The sequence below is a fragment of the Eupeodes corollae genome, chromosome 2 (genome assembly GCF_945859685.1).
Source record: "Eupeodes corollae chromosome 2, idEupCoro1.1, whole genome shotgun sequence".
Lineage (NCBI taxonomy): Eukaryota > Metazoa > Arthropoda > Insecta > Diptera > Syrphidae > Eupeodes > Eupeodes corollae.
Genome location: NC_079148.1, coordinates 32,149,055 through 32,168,488, shown reverse-complemented (window position 1 = coordinate 32,168,488; position 19,434 = coordinate 32,149,055). Strand labels below are relative to the sequence as shown.

The 19,434-nt window shown below is 31.3% G+C and overlaps 1 protein-coding gene across 1 annotated transcript; it reads left to right on the top strand.

Annotated features, from left to right (window-relative positions):
* Positions 1-2,051: 2,051 nt before the first annotated feature.
* LOC129944828 (lipase 3-like) lies at positions 2,052-4,746 on the top strand. The gene is made up of 3 exons (XM_056054489.1): positions 2,052-2,167; positions 3,598-4,308; positions 4,375-4,746. Exons 2-3 carry the CDS (start codon positions 3,721-3,723, stop codon positions 4,744-4,746), a joined length of 960 nt encoding a protein of 319 aa, XP_055910464.1. The 5' UTR covers positions 2,052-2,167; positions 3,598-3,720.
* Positions 4,747-19,434: the final 14,688 nt, after the last annotated feature.

Sequence of the window (19,434 nt, the reverse complement as noted above, 5' to 3'; positions counted from 1 at the left end):
TAGGGGGCACAGGCAGTGATTACACCCAAGACCTCTGGCATGACAGTCCTACTAACTAGTCATCAGTCAACGGGTACTACTGAAATCTATAAAATAGTTTTGTTTAAACAAATTTTAAATCTTAAATTTTAATAAATCAATGCCTAAAAAAATAAGAATACAGATTTTAATCTCAAAGTCAAAAATATGAATTCACTTAATGACAAAGTTCAAAACTATTCTGAGGCATACTTTTTGAGTTCCAAGCAAATCTGTAAGCCGTTTTATTTAAAAATCAAACAAACTAAATTTTACCCTCTCACAAGGGTGAAAAACCACGGCTGTGCTTGACATCAGGCTTCGGACATTATGGGTTTGGGGGGAAAATACTTTTAGAAACTCTTAAGTTTAGGGATTTATAGAGCATTTAAATTTATGCATCAATATGGACTTTAGATTTCGATACGGACATTTACAATAATGATTATTTGTTTAAACTATTTATCCTCCTCTTGTAAATAATTTCAATGGTCTTATTTTTAAGAGGGAGCGTCTATTTGTCATGAAATATTACAAAATGTTAATTTTTAAAGATTGTCAACAAAATTGAAATTCTATTCTTTTTTCAGCATAACTTCTTTCTGTTTTTTAAATATCTTTTCAGACTAAACATCCAAATCTTCAAATCATTATAAACATTATAATGGAATAAAAAAACAAAGCTCAATAAAAATATTTCAACTGTCACGTTTCAAAAAACAAACACTTTTTTGGTTTACTTGACAATATTAGTTTGTTTTTTAATCTTTTAAAAGATTATGTTTGTAATCAAGGAATAAAAGAGACACGTTAAATCTGGCTATATATAAATAACAGTTTGAATATATAAATGGCACACACAAATAAAATTATATTCTATTCCTGTTAACATTAATAAAGTTATATCGTACTCTTGTGCACAGTGTTCATGTACAGTGTTGCCAAATTATAAGAATAATTGCAAAAATCAAATCATAGTAAAAAGCGTTTATCAGAGAAATTTGAACAAGACAGAAAAATCATTATAAAGTGCACTTGTACTTAATAAATATTAAACATTATTATGATATCAAAATTGACTTTAAAATACATTTTAAATTTTAACTAAATATATTTACATATGCGTTCGTATATACCTAAAATTAAGGGAACAAAACTTGTCCTTATTAACGACGTACAAATGTCTGCTTAATAGTTTTCGGAAGTTCAAGAAAAGATGCTCAAAAATTATTAAAAAAAAATAATTCCGAAAAGATAGTACACTTCCATCCAATGGTCCTAATTTTCGATAACGATGAGACATAATTGAATTTCTACATGTGCGTTAATGTGCCGATTAAATTGTTGCTGGCATTTCCACCACGTGACGAATCCACTGAGATGAAAAGGTTCATCGTTACTGAAGAGGATTGAAATTGATCATCCACTGTTCCCATTTTTGCCACTGTTCTGACCATTGACGATTGTGTATCGGTCCATGGTTCGAATTGAAAAATGTTAAATGAAAACAGAAAAATACTTGACGTTAAGGTGCGATTCACATTCAACATCGATTTTTAAAATGTAACCACCCTTTATAAAAAATAATTCCAGATTACAAATACAATCTTTCATTCCAATAAATTTGATTTGAAATTTATTTAACTTTATAAGGGTTTTCAGATGGTAACCAAAAAAATAAAATCTGATTACCCTTGTTGTTACTTACTTTTAAATATCATTGAATGCCTTTCTGAACGCTTAAATATAAAAAGAATTAAATGGCTTAATAAATACATTCCTTATAAATCTTGCATTGCCCTCCTTTAATAGTGGGTCTCTTATTTTAAATATAAGCGACGAATGACAGTTATAGCAAAAATATAGAATTACATTCTTTTTTTCTAACAAAAATATAACTAAATTTTAATTTGGCAGTTCCATTTATTTCAAATAAACAAAATAAACAAAAGATGGTTAATAATTTTAAGAAAAAATATACCCCCCAAAGTATATAAAGCAAACTTTTTTAAAATTTTGAGATACTTAGTAGGTACGCGTTCTTGATCGCCATTGCCATCATGAACGTTCTTTGGTTGGTTTTGGTAATATTACTACCCCTAGTCAAGGGCGGTCTTCTAACTTCTCAGACATCGATTCTGTAACAACGGTAAGGATACAAATATTTGTAATTTTATTTGCTAAGAGTGTTTTAATTTTTACTTTAAAAAAAATATATCTCAAATCTTCAGAGATTGAAAAATGTGTAGTTACATTAAGCCATTTGAATAAATATAGACTTTACCTTTGTATTCCTTTGTGCAGATATTTATGTTCTTATTGTGAAAATTGGATCGAAATTGGTATTTTAACGCCGCCGTTTAATTTGTTCCGGGATAGAGTGAAAATGAAAAAAATATGGTTGTGCAAAATTTGTGAAGAAATCTTATGAATCTAAAGATAGTTTTAAAACAACCCTCTGCCATAATCTTTATTTTTATGGTGTCAGACTTCAATTAAAAATTTAACCTACCAATTTCGAATTTCGCATTACAAGAGGCTTAGAATTTTGTTTACTACTTTAAATTAATTTGTAAATTTGTAAAGGAAAGCAAAATTCTTTCGATTTACCAACTCCAAATGAATTAAGAAAAAGGATTTTGTTCACCTTCCAATTCATGCCCGAAAGTCGATATCTCTAAAATTTGTACAAAACATACAAACATTTAACAAAAAAACCATTTCGACCAGTTTTCAGTTGTTTTTATATATTTACGTGTTTAAAAAAAAAAAACAAAGTTGTCAATTGTATGATCCTAAAAAAGTTCCTCCCAATTTCTCAAAATTCAAAAGGTTGATATATTTTTATGGATAGCAACCACCATAGGACTATCTTTTAAAGTAAATGTGTTTAATTTTAGATAATAATTTTTAATAAGGTGTCATAAAAAACAATAAAAAAAATGTGCCACCAAATTAATTCATAGAAAAATATTTTTCTTCTTCGTTCTTAAGTTAAATAAAAATAAAATAGAACACAATTTAAATAAACAAAAAAGCAAACATTTTTTGAACGAGAGTCATGAAAATAATCTGTGTAAACAAAATTAATTATTTTTTCTAATTTTTTATTCTGCCATAATCGGTAAAGATAAAAGACACACATAATTTATATTTGTATGTTATCACAATTGTCATTGACTGCTGTCATTTAAACTGCAACCAAACCTAATTAAATATTAAATTTATTTCTACCCCAAGGGGGTAAGATATTCTTAGTACAGTGAGGCAAAAAACCTCGATACACTTTTAAACTACTTTATTTGGGTTAAATCAGTTGTAATTTTTGTTAGCCCACTTCATTAGGATCCAAAGTCATAAGCTCACAATTTTGCATGTAAGATAAGTACTGCGTTTGAAAACCATATGATGTCAGACAGACGCAATAAGTCAATAGAGTTGCTTCTTAAGTCGAAGCAACATCGTCTGAAGTTTCAAAACTGTGTGTATTGAAAAACAATAGCAACAATCATTAAAATTCACCTTTTCCATAAAATTCTTCGTTAATTTTATTATTTTTTATTTCTTTTCGTATGTCAGGAACTCTTGGTGAGAAGGTATGGATATCCGTTTGAGAACCATACTGTTGAAACCAAGGACGGTTACTATTTAGGTCTTCATCGACTACCATGCTCCGACAGCTCTCATGAAGTTGCTTTTCTGATGCACGGTTTGGGAATTTCATCAAGTGATTTCGTTGTTAGCGGACCAAATGCTTCCTTAGCCTTCTTACTCTGCGAAAAGGGCTTTGATGTTTGGATAGGAAATGCTCGTGGCAACAAATATTCCAAGGCACACAAAATATACAGCCCCAAATCCTTGGAGTTTTGGAATTTCACGTGGCATGAAATATCCATATTGGATTTGCCAGCCATGATCGATTACATAACTGAAGTTACAGGACAAAAACAAGTTCGTTATTTTGGTCATTCTCAGGGAACAACAAACTATTTGGTTTTAAATTCAATGATGCCCGAATGGAATGATCGTTTTAAATCAGCTCACTTAATGGCTCCAGTGGCTTACATAAATAATGCCAAGAATGCATTTTTAAATCTTGTTGCTCCACTCGTGGGCCAGCCAAATGCACTCAGGGAGGTTCTTGGAAGTTTTGAATTTAAGCCCAGCAAGGAGACTGCACTTGTTCTTAAGGCCCTAATGTGCAATGGCTCATTACCTGAACAAGCAAAGATTTTGTGTGAAAATTCACTATTCCTCTCGACTGAATTCAATGAAGACACTGTTGATTATGTAAGTTTTTATTTATTTTAATTGAAGTTTTTAATTTTATCAACTTTTTTTTCGTCTTTTTTTAAGGACTTAATTCCTGATATTATGGCCACAACTCCAACATCACTATCAGCAAATCAATATCTTCACTTTTTCCAAGAATTTAAATCTGGTTATTTTCGACAGTTCGATTATGGTTTTGCAAGGAATTTAATCAAATATGGATCTTTTAGCCCTCCTAATTATGAGTTGAAGAATATTAAGGGGCCTGTTTTTCTATACTATGGCAAAAGTGATAAGTTCGTTTCAAGAATTGATTTCGATAGATTAATAGAACAACTTCCTAATTCAACTTTGGCTGGATTGTATGTTGTTCCAGTTGAAAATTTTGATCATTTAGCTTTTCTTTATACTAAAAATGTCAGAGAAAAACTTTATAATCAAGCTTCGATTAATTAAAAAAATATATGGAATCGGTATTTAAAAATAAAAGGTTGAGTTTTTGTTTGCAACAATAAATTAAATAAACGCTTATAGCAACATTAAAAATTAAATAAATTGATTTTGGATTTTTTTTTAAGAATTGGTTAAAATATGCTTGTTAAATTCATAATTTGTCAGAAAACGGAACCAATTTCATGATGTAAAGGTATTAAATATCACATTGGCAAGAAATCTAAAACAAAATAAGTGAAAACATAGGAAAATAATAATCGTTAAGATATTAACAAAAAGTTGGGTATTTTTTGTTTAGGTGTTTAGGCATTTAGATATTATAATGGCGCAAACTTTTAAACAACTATTATTAAGGCCTTAGCACGATACTAGTTAACAATTTACTAACTTTTCAATAATTTTAAACACTTTTTATGGTTTTGCTAACTAGTATCATGCTAAAACCATTTTATTAAAAAAAAAAACATTAACACATCTAAATAATGACAGATTGTGGAGCAAACAAAACAAACATACCTTAATATTTTTGCAAATGTCAAAGTGACAACATTGAATTTGTATTTTCTTTTTTCATTAATTTTGTTTTCATAACTCGCCGTGGTTTATTTGCGTTAAAGTTTAAGTTCGTTGCAACTATATTGGATATTAACACCGAATAATATTAAAAAATTATTTTTCCAGGTAAAAGAATTATTTTTTAGTAAAAAAGTTTAAATGAAATGTGCATTAAATTATTGAATGTCTGCGAAAGATATATTCACAATTTATCAATTTTAAAAAACTTTGTCACATTTGAGAAAAATGACATATGTCATACAGATTTATTACGATACTAAAAAGATAAAGTAGCCATTTGGTGATTTTAACTTTAGTAAAATGTTAAGAACATAGTACGACACTAAACTCTTTTAAAATTATCAAAATCCTTTTTTTAACCTAGTATCATACTAAAAATGATTTAACATCGTACTAAATCGTCTAAAATTTTGCACCAATGTGTCTAGCTCTCATATCAAAAAGTATAGAAAAATAAAAAAAAATTTAAAAACAACATGTAATTTATTCCCTATTTTGTGCATTTTCGTTAAAAATGATGTAAAATTGCTCAAAATCTCCTTGCAACTAGTATGTTTACCTCCTCCTGGAGCAAAGGGCAGCAACAAGATCCACCTGTCCCGATTCACCGCAACTGACCTCAGCTGTGGCCACGATTGAATACCCTGAGTCCGAGCCTCTTTCAAAACTGATGTCCTCCAAGTTGTCTTTGGTGTTTCCACACGTCTATTACCCTGGGGATTCCATTGGACGGATTGTTTTGCTATATTGTCGTCAGGTTTCCTCATGGCCTATCCAATACGTCCAATTTTGTCTGTCCAGTCCTATTCTCAACGTTAGATATGGTTCGGCCACCGGATCTACAGAATAGAGCGCAGACAATGGTTAACGAAAGCTTGTAGTCTGCTCGAGATGTTGGCAGAGCATTTCCATGTTTCAGAATCATATTACAGCACTGATTTGACGTTGGATTTGAAGAGTTTCAACTTGGTGCGTAGCGATATTTTCGTAGAGTTCCACGCAGGAGAAAGGATTCCAAATGCACTACGGACTTTGTTTATTCTACTGTTAACATCCAGGTCCGTTCCGCCATCGAGAGCTATAAAACTTCCTAGATAATTAAACTGATCAACTTCCTCTATGGTCCCCTGCCTTAGAATAACTTGTATGCTTTGGCCCGTGTTCATTACTTTGGTCTTATTTGTGTTAATCGTTAAGCCAGCCACCTCTCCATTCAATTGAAGCGAATTACATATCTGATTTAAGCCTGCCGTGTTGTGTGCCATGAGACATATAATCTATGTGGCTTAGCTTGTCAAACAGACTCCATTGGATACCGTGTGTCATCAAATCGTCAATCGCCAGTAAAAACAGAATTGGTGACAAGTCATCTCCTTGTCTCACTCCTTGACGCATATCGAAGGAGTCGGAAAGTTTTCCATTGTGCAAATCAAACACCTTGCGTTGTTGGACGATTCTTTAATAACAACGACAATTTTCTCAGGGGTTCCTCACGCAATAAGCGATCTCCAGATGCATTCACGATCGACGGGATGAAATGATTTCTCAAAATCTACAACCATTAGGTACAGCGGTGATTGGTACTCAGATAATTGTTCGAGTATAATTCGCAAGGTGTTGAGGGTCTGCTTTTACGAATTTTACGAGAATACCATCAAGTCCAGCTGTTTTTTCTTTATAGGATGTATCGCATTACTTATCTCTGCACTTGTTCAGGGACTGGTGTCAATACCCTTAGAAGATCTGCGCATGTTGTTCAATTGTGGATTCAATTCTGCAATGTGGTCATCATTTACCAGCGCACAAAAGTGACGATCTTCTATCGTCTCTAAAAGGTTGCCGTTCAAATATAACACGGGATGGTTTGGGTTAGTGCTAATACGCTGTCCGACAATGTCCTTAGTGGTTTTATACAGCTCCCTTGCGTCCCCTCTCCCTGCAGCATGTTCCGCATTTTCCACACGTTTGCCTTCCTGTCACGTCTCACACACCGCTGCAAAATTAAAATTAAATTTTTCCTAAACCAAACCGAGAATTTCAAAATTTGTTTCAGGTCACTTTTTTATAGTTAAGGGAAGCGGTCAACACTGAGAGGCAGTTTCAACTGGGAATCAACATTAAAAAGCGCAGAAATCATTATCAACTCCCCAAAATATTAAACTTTCTCAAGTTTTGTTAGTTTCTCAATTAGTCTACAAAACTTAAGCAAATTAATATTCATTATATTTGTTCGTATTTTGATTTTCATATTTTTGTATATTTATTTTACCTTGAATTTTAAATATTCTGTATCCTGAATAGAAATCGGGAAACGTTAAAATAAATTCACATTTGGACAGCCTGGCATTTTTTTGAGTTAACCAAACAAAGTTCACAAAAAGGAGAATCTCTTACATAATGTTATTTTTGAATTTTCTTGAGTTTAAGGCAATTTGACAATGTAATAGGATCTTCTTAACTGCTGATATTGAAATTTTGTTCAAACCCTTATCATTTTTTTTAGTTTAAACTATTTCAACGAAAACAACATTTTTAAAATCGTTAAACAAATATAAAACATGTTAAAATGTTAAAAGTTAAACTATTATAATAGTTATGTCGTTGTATTTCATCAAATTTCCACTAAGGTGCCTTTAGACGAATTGATATTTGTTCCGAGGTGTTCCCTTGACTACCTCAGAATTGTTGCTATTGCTACTATTCACTTCAAGACCAACACGTTTCGCCGGTTCATCAATAGCTGTAAATGCTTCTAGAGAAGTTCCCTTTTAGCGGGCGATAATGTCGATGTCGTCTGCATAGCAACTTAATTGTGAACACCTGTTAAAGATAGTGCTAGTGATAGGTTAACACCAATCCTACACACTATTTGCTTCAGGAATATGTTGAAGAAATCACATGATAGCGCATCTACTTGCCTGGACCCTGCACAAGTCTGGAAAAGCTTGGATAAGTTGTTAACCATCTGCACGTTTTGTAGATTGGGTATACTTAACTTATCTATTTGACCAGTCAACGGTCATACTTTCCTCTTCACACACTTGTTTGATGTTTGGAAATCACATATCAAATCGAAAATTAAAACAAAAAATAACTTAACTTTATAAATATTAATTTAAATACATTTTTTTAAATAATTTGACATTTTCGAAATTAAATAAATCTATATTAAATATCTCAACAGAAGAAAGCGTATGCTTTAACAACATAAAATTTCACAATTCCTTAAAATAAAAACAAACTTTTTCCTACATTTTAAATTAAACAAATTTTAATATTTTAACATAAGTTCGCCATTAACCTGTAGTGCATCCAATGTTATAATTTAGTCTGCTTTATTTCAGTATATCACATATTTAAAATTGTATGAGTATGACCTTAACACCTTTTATAGTTTTCCCTTTAACTTAGATACATTACAAAAATTGAAATTAACCAAAGGATAAGAGCTGATTTTTTCCAATAATTGTTTTTGAAATGTCAGGTAATAATGGTCCTCAAAACTGTGCAATTAAATGAACGCAATTTAGTTCTAATTGGTTTGTAATGTAAGAATTTATTTAAAGCTAAAAATAAAACCAACCAAAACATTTCAAGGATAGCTTTCTTATCTTTAGACTTAATGAAGTTTAATGTTTCGAATAGAACTCAGAACCTTCTTGTGTTTCGAATAAATTTGTCTATACTTATAATGGAAACATTTCTGTCAAAAGTTAATTTTACATTTATAAGAGTCCGAAGAGCTCTCGTCACTACCATTACCAATCTTACTCAAAATAGTGCTCTTCATGGTTTCAAATATATGGGAGACCAAGGACTTTCACTTTGTGAAAGGTATTTTACAAAGTAAAGTATTTTAAAATAATATTTTTAAACTATTTCTTTGAAGATTATTTTTCTTGGCATCTTTTGTTACCGTCTTTATCTATGTGGTTTTTCTTCTCACGGATATCTATGCCACATGGCAAAGTACACCATTTATAGTGGGCCTTAAGGCAAGTCCTATTTTAATACATAAGTTCCCTTTTCCAGCTGTGACAATTTGTAATGTTAATAAAGCTCGATCAAGCAAAGTTGAAAATATATCAAGGTTTGTTTAAATTTGTGTTAGTTTTTGTTGTCTTCTTATTTGAAATTATGATGATTTTTAGAAATTCCGTAGAATATTCAATGGTTCAAACACTTTGCTTGGGATCAAGTGAACAATTCGACTCAATTGATGATTTGGAAGAAATTCGAAATAGATCATTATTTCAAAAATTTATTGTAGAAGTGAGAATGACTTATTAAATTATAAGACTTTGTTTTATTTTGACATAATCGTCTTTTAAAATATTTTAAGACTGCTCAACCGTGTGATAAACTCTTGCTGTCATGTAAATTTGGTACGGTTGTTAAAAATTGTGCTGACATATTTAGACCAATACTAACTGATGCAGGACTGTGTTGTGTTTTCAATTCTATGCATCCATCTTTTATCTATAGAAAGTAAGTTCAATATTTTTTTAAGTTAGACTAGTTTATACCTATCATAAAACCATTTGTAGAAATATTTCAGTAAAACCAATTGTAGAAATATTAGGTTTTAGATTGTTACCTACTTAAGACAATTATTCAAAAAAATGTAATATAAAATTGACTGGTATATTAATAACAATTTTTACCATTCACAATAAAGGGAGGCCCTTTTTATTAAAGTTAAAAATTGTGAAGCTTTAATTTTATGCCAATAAAGAAAAACAATTTTATTTAGCAACATGAAAAAAAAGTTAAATTGTTATAGATTGTATACAATTTACTTACCAGGATCTTATATCAATTGTGTTTCATGATAGATGGTATAAGATGAGAAAAAAATGAAGGATTTTTTGCTAATCGTTCGAAGTATTAGAATATCTACTTTGCTATAATTTTACTGTAACAAATCGAAGTTTGTTTTGTATAATTTCTAATTTTCATTCTAAGTTTTTCTCTAAATAAAGTTTATATTATTTGAATTCGCCAAACCAACAGGTTATGGGCCCAGGAGAAAATTCAATAAAAAAAAATTTTAATTTTTGTTTGCGTTAAAGGAAGATTTTATTTAAATAAAAATCGCACGCGTTTATTGAATTGGGCGCATTGAATCGGTGTTTCTTTATTATAAAACAATATGGAAAATAATGTACAAAAACTGAAGCCATTTGATGGGACGAATTTTTCTAACTGGAAATACCGAATTCAAATTTTGCTGGAAGAAAAAGGTTTGGAGAAGTTTCTAGCAAATACATTGCAATCGTTGTTGGAGGATGTTCCTGCTAATGAAAATAGTATCAAGGCCAAAGAATCGTTGAAATCTGAAGAGAAGAAATGCAAATCCATCTTAGTTCAATGTGTTGGTGATTCTCAATTGGAATATATCAAAGACAAAATTTTCGCAAAGGAAATATATGATACATTGATTGGTGTATTTGAACGCAAGAGTGTTGCTGGCCAATTACTTCTGCGCAAAGAATTATTGACGATGCGATACAAAGATGGAGATGAAATCAATGAATATTTTCTTCAGTTTGATCATGTAGTGCGTGAGTTGAAATCGATTGGTGCAACATTAGAAGAGCTGGATGTGGTATGTCATTTGATTTTAACTTTACCAAAATCTTTTGATGGCTTAATTACCGCACTGGAAACGATGGATACAACTAAATTAACGATTGAATTCGTTAAAAGTCGTCTTTTGGATGAATGTGGAAAGCGTGCAGCTAGTAGTTGTAGGCGTACCATAAAATCAAGCGACTCAATGGCTATGCAAGCAGATCGTTCGAAAATAATTTGTCACAGATGCAAAAAGCCAGGCCACATCAAATCGAAATGTAAAGTTAATTTGTCGAAGAAAATTGATTCGTATGGTAAGAAAACTGCAGGTGCAAATTGTGCAAGAAAAAATGAAGATCCTGAATTCTTACTTTGTGAAGAACAAATGTTATCAAAGAGAAAGGCGATAGTGAACAACAATGAAATTGCGTCTAGCTGTATAAGTGAATCGTCAAGAAATAGTAATGAGGGCTTTGAAGAAATTAATTTTGTTCTTGATTCGGGTGCTACCCATCATATTGTTAATAATAAAGTTTTTTTCAACAATATACATACAATCGAGCCAATAAATATTTCAACAGCAAAAGCAGGTGATTCCTTGGTAGCAAAGCAGCAAGGCGACATTTCGGTCAAGACTTTCTTTAATGGAGATAATTCAACAAAAACTATTCAAAACGTCTTGTTTGTTAAGAATCTAAAATGTAATTTGATGTCAATTCGTCAATTAACTGACAAAGGCTACAAGATCACCTTTAATGGTGTTGATGCCCTTATCTCCAAAAATGGTCAAAATATGTTCGCCGCTCGTCGAAATGGTCAACTGTACCAAGTCACTTTTTATGTTGAACGAAGTGTGTATGCTGGAATTGCTGGTGCGGAAAAATTGAGCAAAGCTTCGCAAACGTTATGGCATTTTCGTTTAGCTCATTTGAATGTTAATGATATGAAGAAGATGGTGAATCAAAACATGGCAACTGGATTGTTAGAATTAGGTATAAATAGTGCTGACAAATTTTGTGAATCGTGTGTGCTTGGTAAACAGACGCGTTTACCATACCACGAAAGGAAATCCGATCTGAACGTATTTTGGAGCTCATCCATACAGATGTCAGCGGTCCAATGAATGAAGTGGCACATGATGGTTCCAGATTCTTCGTTGCTTTTACTGATGATTTTTCACGTGCATCCATGGTATATTTCATGAAGAAGAGAAGTGAAGTTTTCGAAAAATTTCAACAATACGTTTCTATGGCTGAAGCACAACATGGGCTAAAAATTTCGAAATTGCATTTGGATAATGGCGGTGAGTATTGCTCAAACGAATTTAAATCTTTTTGTGTCAATAAAGGTATTCGACTGAATTACACCGTGCCATACAATCCGGAAATGAATGCGGTATCTGAACGTTTCAATCGCACAGTAGTTGAAAAAGCAAGGACTATTCTTTTGTCGAGTGGATTGAGTCGTCGATTTTGGAGCGAAGCAGTTTTACATGCAAATTATGTTAAAAATCGCTCACCAACTAGTGCTGTTGGCAAACAATTTGCAAATAAAACACCCGCTGAAATTTGGTATGGTAAAAAGCCAGATTTATCTCATCTTCGTGTTTTTGGGTCGATTTGTTACAACTATGTACCAACAGAAAATCGTACGAAGTTAGATGCAAAATCACTTAAATGTTACATGCTTGGATATGGTGCGTCTTCACAGATGTATCGTCTTTGGGACATCGAAGGTGACAAGCTTGTCATGGGTCGTAATGTGACGTTCAATGAAAAATCAATTTTTGATCGTTTGAATTATATCAACATATTTGATTCAGAGGTAGCTAATTATGACATCGATGAAAAATGTGAACAAGAAATCCACGGTGCAAATTTGGAAAGCATCGGTAACATCAGTGACAATGTCCACAGTGCTTCAAATAGTGCTGATAACAACAATGATTTGCGTCGCAGTGTTCGTGAGAAAAATAAACCAGATCGATATGGATGTGCTGCATGGTCTGCAAACTTTGCACTTTCTGCTGAGGAATTTGTACAGAATGATCCGGTCACGATGAATGATGCAAGGAAGCGTGTTGATTGGCCAAAATGGGAAAAGGCTATTAATGATGAATATTATTCGTTGTTGAAGAATCGTACTTGGTCTTTGTGTAAGTTACCCACTGGTCGAAAGGCTGTCACTTGTAAATGGGTTTTCAAGTTGAAATATAAGTCAAATGGTGACATCGACAAGTATAAAGCCAGACTTGTTGCTCGTGGGTTCACACAGGAAAAAGGTTTCGATTACAACGAAACATATTCACCAACAGCCAAATTGACCACCTTCCGTATTTTATTGTCCATTGCTAACCATTTTGGATACGATATACATCAGATGGACGTTAAATGTGCTTTTCTAAATGGAAATTTAAAGGAAGACATCTACATGACACAACCAGAAGGATTTGTGAAAGAAAAATCTATGGTTTGCAAATTAAACAAATCGCTTTATGGGTTAAAGCAAGCATCACGGATGTGGAATGAGCGCTTTAATCAATTCATTCTTAAAATTGGTTTTAATCGTTGTCAATCAGATCAATGTTTGTACATGAAAATTGAAAATGGTATTTTCTGTTACATACTCTTATACGTCGACGATTTAGCAATAATTTCAAACAGTACAAAAATGATAAATGTAATTAAAACTGAATTGTCAAAAGAATTTGAGATGACGGATCTTGGTAAAATCAATTCGTTTCTTGGAATTTCTATTGAAAGAAATTTAAATCATTATTCAATTCAATTAAGCCAGTCAAATTACTTGAAAAATATTTTGAAGAAATTTGATATGAATAACTGCAAAACGGCTGCAACACCAATCGAAAATGGATTACATTTGCAGAATGATGATGGCAATAATTTATCTAGTCAGCCATATAGAGAACTCATTGGATGCTTAACATATGCTACTCAAACAACTCGACCAGATTTATGTGCATCGACAAACTATTTTAGTAGATTTCAAAACTGCTTTACAGATGAACACTTCATGTATGCAAAACGTATTTTAAGGTACATACAGGGAACATCTGATATGAAAATGGTTTATCGTCGTGATTCTGAGGCTGATATTTTGACTGGATACGCCGATTCTGACTGGGCTGGTGATAAGAACGATCGCAAATCAACATCGGGATATGTATTCAAGGTCTTTGGGAATACAGTAAGTTGGTTATCACAAAAGCAACCAACTTTTAGCCTGTCATCAACTGAAGCTGAGTATTTGGCATTAGCAAAATGTATTTGTGAGGCAAAATGGTTGCGCTGTCTTTTAAAAGAAATTGGACATCCTTGCAATTCACCAACAACAATATTTGAAGACAATCAAGCGTGCATCAAGGTAGCTGAAGAATCACGTGATCATAAAAGAATGAAACATATTGATGTGAAATACAACTTCATTCGAGAATCTATTGTAAATAAAGAAATCAAACTCAAATACATCTCTACTAACAATCAAGTTGCTGATATAATGACAAAGGGTCTTGCAAAAATTCTTTTTCAAAAGCATCGCTTAAATTTAAATCTTAATTAATTTGACTATATTAACTAATTTTTCCAACTACTTTAATTTAAACGAAATTTGTTTTTTTTTTTAATTGTAAATATTAATTTATTGAGTTTTAGAATGTATAGCTTTAATAATCTTGTTTGTTTGTTACTAATTTGATAACTGATAAAATTAAGAGGCGGTATTAGAATATCTACTTTGCTATAATTTTACTGTAACAAATCGAAGTTTGTTTTGTATAATTTCTAATTTTCATTCTAAGTTTTTCTCTAAATAAAGTTTATATTATTTGAATTCGCCAAACCAACACGAAGGAATTTATCTTTAATACAAAAATTGTTATAAACAAACGTCTTAGTAAAATATCATAAAATAAACAATACAAAATCTTACATAAAAATAGACTTCAAGAATTCGAGGGATTCATTCAACTTGATGGAGCTGCTGGTGTCAATTGGGATCCAGAGGATGGATATCAGGAGAATCTACCCAAACTTTTTTATCCTCGTGCTGCATTTGGTAAAATATCAGTTAAATATAAGTTTTTCTTAATACCATATTAATTTAACTCAACAAATTGCAAAGGAGTCGGTATAAGTATGGGTTTATCAATTGTTGTCAATGCTGAGGTGGATGATTATTACTGCACATCAAGAAATGGGCCTGGATTCAAGGTAGGTACACACAATTTCTATATTAAAGTTTGTAGGTCTCCTTAATTTTTTGTTTCTAATTGTTCAGTTACTTCTTCACAATCCGATGGAAATCCCTTCGCTTCGTGAGAATGGTCTTTACGTCGAAACTGGATCAGAGATGAATTTTCGTATAGCCGTTGATCGTTCCGAAGCCAGCCACGACTTGCGTAGCCTCAGTATAGACAAACGTCAGTGTGTCTTCAAAAACGAAAGAAAACTCAAATACTTCAAAACCTATTCCCGACGCAATTGTGAAATTGAATGTTTAGTTAAGACCATAGCTAAATATTGTGGTTGCATAAGCTATTATTTGCCAAAAACTTGGACTTATTTGCCAGCTTGTAGTCTAAAGAATTTACCTTGTCAAAAATTAAGACAACAAATATGCAAAGATCAATGTATGCAGGGATGTTTTGATCTTTTTTATAATCCTACAAAATTTCTTATTCCTCTAACTTCCGGTGGATATATGATTGAAAATCGAATGTTACAGAAAATGAATGCAACATACATAAAGGATAATATTGCTGTGATGCATTTTTATTATAAATTTTCGGATTTTGTTGGTCTAATGAGGACGAGCTATGGAGGTGTTACCGAGTTTCTTTGTAAATAAGTAATATTTCTTGAAGAATTTTATAACAATGTGTGTTTCTGATTGCAGCTAAAACTGGCGGACTTATTGGATTACTTGGTCTTAGTTTTATATCAATAATAGAAATACTATATTTTTTGGTCTTGAAGCCTCTGGGGAATTTGGCAACTTGGCTTGAGAAAAGATCGACTAGCAGGAACGTAAGTACTACTACAAATTTGGTAATTAAAATATATTTTTAAAAGCTTTTAATTTTAGGTTCTGGAACTTAACCAACTGGCTTCACAAAATCATTTGAATGATTCCCAAGAAATAGGAAACATTGATACTGTAAATGCCAATAATCTACAATTACATCTATTTAAAGGCTACAATTATTCTTAAAGCTGTTTTTATGATAGAACAAAACCGAATGGTTTTAAATTGTATACAAAACATTATGCATAAACTTGCTTGAGCACAAAGTAAAATGGGTTCATTGGTCTTCTATCCAAATTGTGTTAAGGAGTCCATTAACTCTCATAAACTCTTTTTGATAATAATCTTAATTATTTAACCTATTATAACCTTATCTTGAAAATGTTATGAATTTCCTTGCTTTAGCGTTCTAAATTCCTCCCTACTTTCACATGAGTTTAAAAAGTCCTAGTTCTAGATTTTTTAATAGTTCTAATGTGTATGCAATTTTTTTTAGCTCGACAAAAATAAAACACTTCAATTACACTAAGTTCTGCACTGAAGAGTCCTTTTAGAACTTCCCATAACATTTATACAACTCCTAATTACACGTTCGTAAGGAACAGAAAGGGATCACCGAACCTATGTCATGCAAATAATGACGGCAACCATGCAGTTGGCAGTTCCACGAAGTGGTTAGTAGCTAAGCTTTTCCATATTGCAAAGGCAAAGGCAGACGGAGAGGCCGAGCTCTGGGTCGGTCATATCGTTATTATATGTTAGTTTGAAACAAAATCAGATTTCTCATGTAACTCCTAGGAACTCATACTGCACCCTAGATCCATTGATTTTGTTTTATTTTTTAAAAGAGCAATAAACTGATATAGGTTATACAAAGTTACAACTTTGTTTAGATTTTATATATGGCTTTAATGGTGTCTATGGAGGTATACCTTTAGCGGTTGTTAAGGAAGAAGGAAAAAAAACTAGGTCAGGAATATAAGCGAACCGGATATCCGTTCCTGAGTGCTTCTGTGTATTAGTATTAGGATAGTTTATTCAGGTTAAAAGGTATAATCCAGGATGGATATCTGATTTTTCATGGACATTGATTGCTTTTTGCAGTGCTTGCGTTTTATGGATACTTGTAGCGATTTTTTTTTGTATTCTTTTATCTTAATGAATTGTGTCACGCTCTGAAACATTTTCGGTTTAGAGTTTCGTACTTTAAAAAAAAAAAAAAAAAAACAAGAAGAAAATGCGGTCACAACAATTAACCTATTTTATGTTGACCTGTTGTTGTATTGGTTTTCATAATTTCATGAGTATAGTTCTACGGAAGAGCAATAAGAAAATCAAATGAATGCTAAGCAATTAAAAAAAATATTTAAACATTTTCATTTTTGCATTAGCTTATTTATTTGTTTTAAAATAATAACTTTAAATCACGTTAAAGCCTAATTAAGAAGAAATTGCCATTAGGAATGGAATTAGAGGATATTTCTTATGATTCTGAGGCAAATGGTCACACTGGTCACTTTTATCTGTATTATTGGGTAAAAGTAAACAAATCACAGTCTATACAGGGTGTTTTTTCATAAGGGTGGATTTTAAAACAGAGATGTAAGAAATTTTAATTATAATTTAAAAAAGAGGCTGGGATGCGACCCACACTGATAACTTCCCATCCCGTCTGTCGATTGTCTTGCTTAAAAGTTTGTCTATATGTACTCGTATCAATTTTTACCAAATTTGCGTACTATTTTTTGTAGATTTTATTTTTTATGAAAAAAACGGACTGTTGGATTTTTATATAAAAATTACTGAATATCGAAAACAATATTTTCTGTGAAATAAAATCAGTTTGAAGCCAACATATCTTTTTTTTTGAAAAGCTATTTGAGTCGAATATCAATTTTTACCAACTTTTGTTAATTTTTTTTTTTAATTTTTTGTACAAAAACTGTCAATTCGATTTTTTCAAAATTTTACTGAATGTTAACAACAATGTTTTTTAAAAGATAAAATTAATTTTAAGCCAATATCTATAATTTTCGAAAAGATATTTGAGTCGAAAATCAATTTTTACCAACTTTTATACATTTTTTTTTAGGTTTTTATTGTTTGTAAAAAAACTGTCAATTCGATTTTTTCAAAATTTGTCCTAATGTTAAAAACAATATTTTTTATGAGTAAATATTAGTTAAAAGCTATTATCATAAATTTTTGAAAAGATATTTGAGTCGAAAATCATTTTTACCAACTTTTGTTAATTTTATTTCGGTTTTTAATTTTTTGTAAAAAAAACTGTCAATTCGATTTTTCTCAACATTTTTCCGAATTTTGAAAACAATATTTTGTATAAGATTAAATAAGTTTGAAGCCTAAATTTCAAGTTTTTGAAAAGATATTTGAATCGATATTCAATTATTACCAACTTTGAGTAATGTTCTTTGCTGATTTTTATTTTTTGTCAAAAAAACTGTCAATTCGATTTTTCTCAAATTTTTTTTCAGATATCAAAAACATTATTCTTCGTTGCAAAAAATTGTTTTAGAGATGAAATCATATTTTAGGTGACACATTTTTTTTTCAGTTTTTTTTATTTGTAAAAAAACCGTTTAATGGATTTCTTTTCATTTCATTTATTATATAAAATTTAATTTAAGTCTGTAGCGGTTTTGGTTCGTAAACCAAAATTTTCACCTTTTTTCAAACTGCTATGGTAAAAAAACCACCCACACAATTTTCTTGAGAGCCCTTTCTGCATCTTTCGGCCTTATTATCTGTATAACAAAATTTATTTCGATACCTCTTCTGGTTCTTTAGCTATGGAAGACGAAAAAAACGTCGCGAACGTACGAACGTACGTACACACGCACGCACAGACATCTTTCTAAAAATCTTTTATTTTGACTCTAGGGACCTTGAAACGTCGAGAAATGTCAACATTTTCAAATTTGACAAATCGGACCCATTACAATAACTTCCTATAGAAAGTTAAAAATGTTGAAATTTCTTAACGTTTCAAAGTCCCTAGAATCTGATTGCAAGGTTTTTAGAGAGAACGTCCGTATGACCGTACGTCCAAACGTTCGGGAAGCTTTTTTCGTTGTGAATAGCTCAAGAAGAAATATCGACTTCACCAGAAAGATGCAGAAAGGACTCGCAAAAAATTGAAAATTTAACATAACAGTTTGAAAAAATAAGTGCAAATATCGGTTAAACCAAAATATCACTCGAATAATGCATAATGTCTTTTTTACAAAAATATTTTTTTACAAAAAACACCTGAAAAAAACATTACTACAACTTGTAAAATTGATTTCAGATTCAAATACCTATTTACAAATTTAAAAATATTGGCTTCAAACTAATTACAGTTAACAGAAATTGTTGTTTTCGACATTCACTAAAATTTGTATAGAATTTTCAAAAACTGCTACTAAAATTGAGAACAAATTATTTTAGACTTAAGATCTCGTTAACAACAACAGTTGTTATTCTTTGAGCGATATA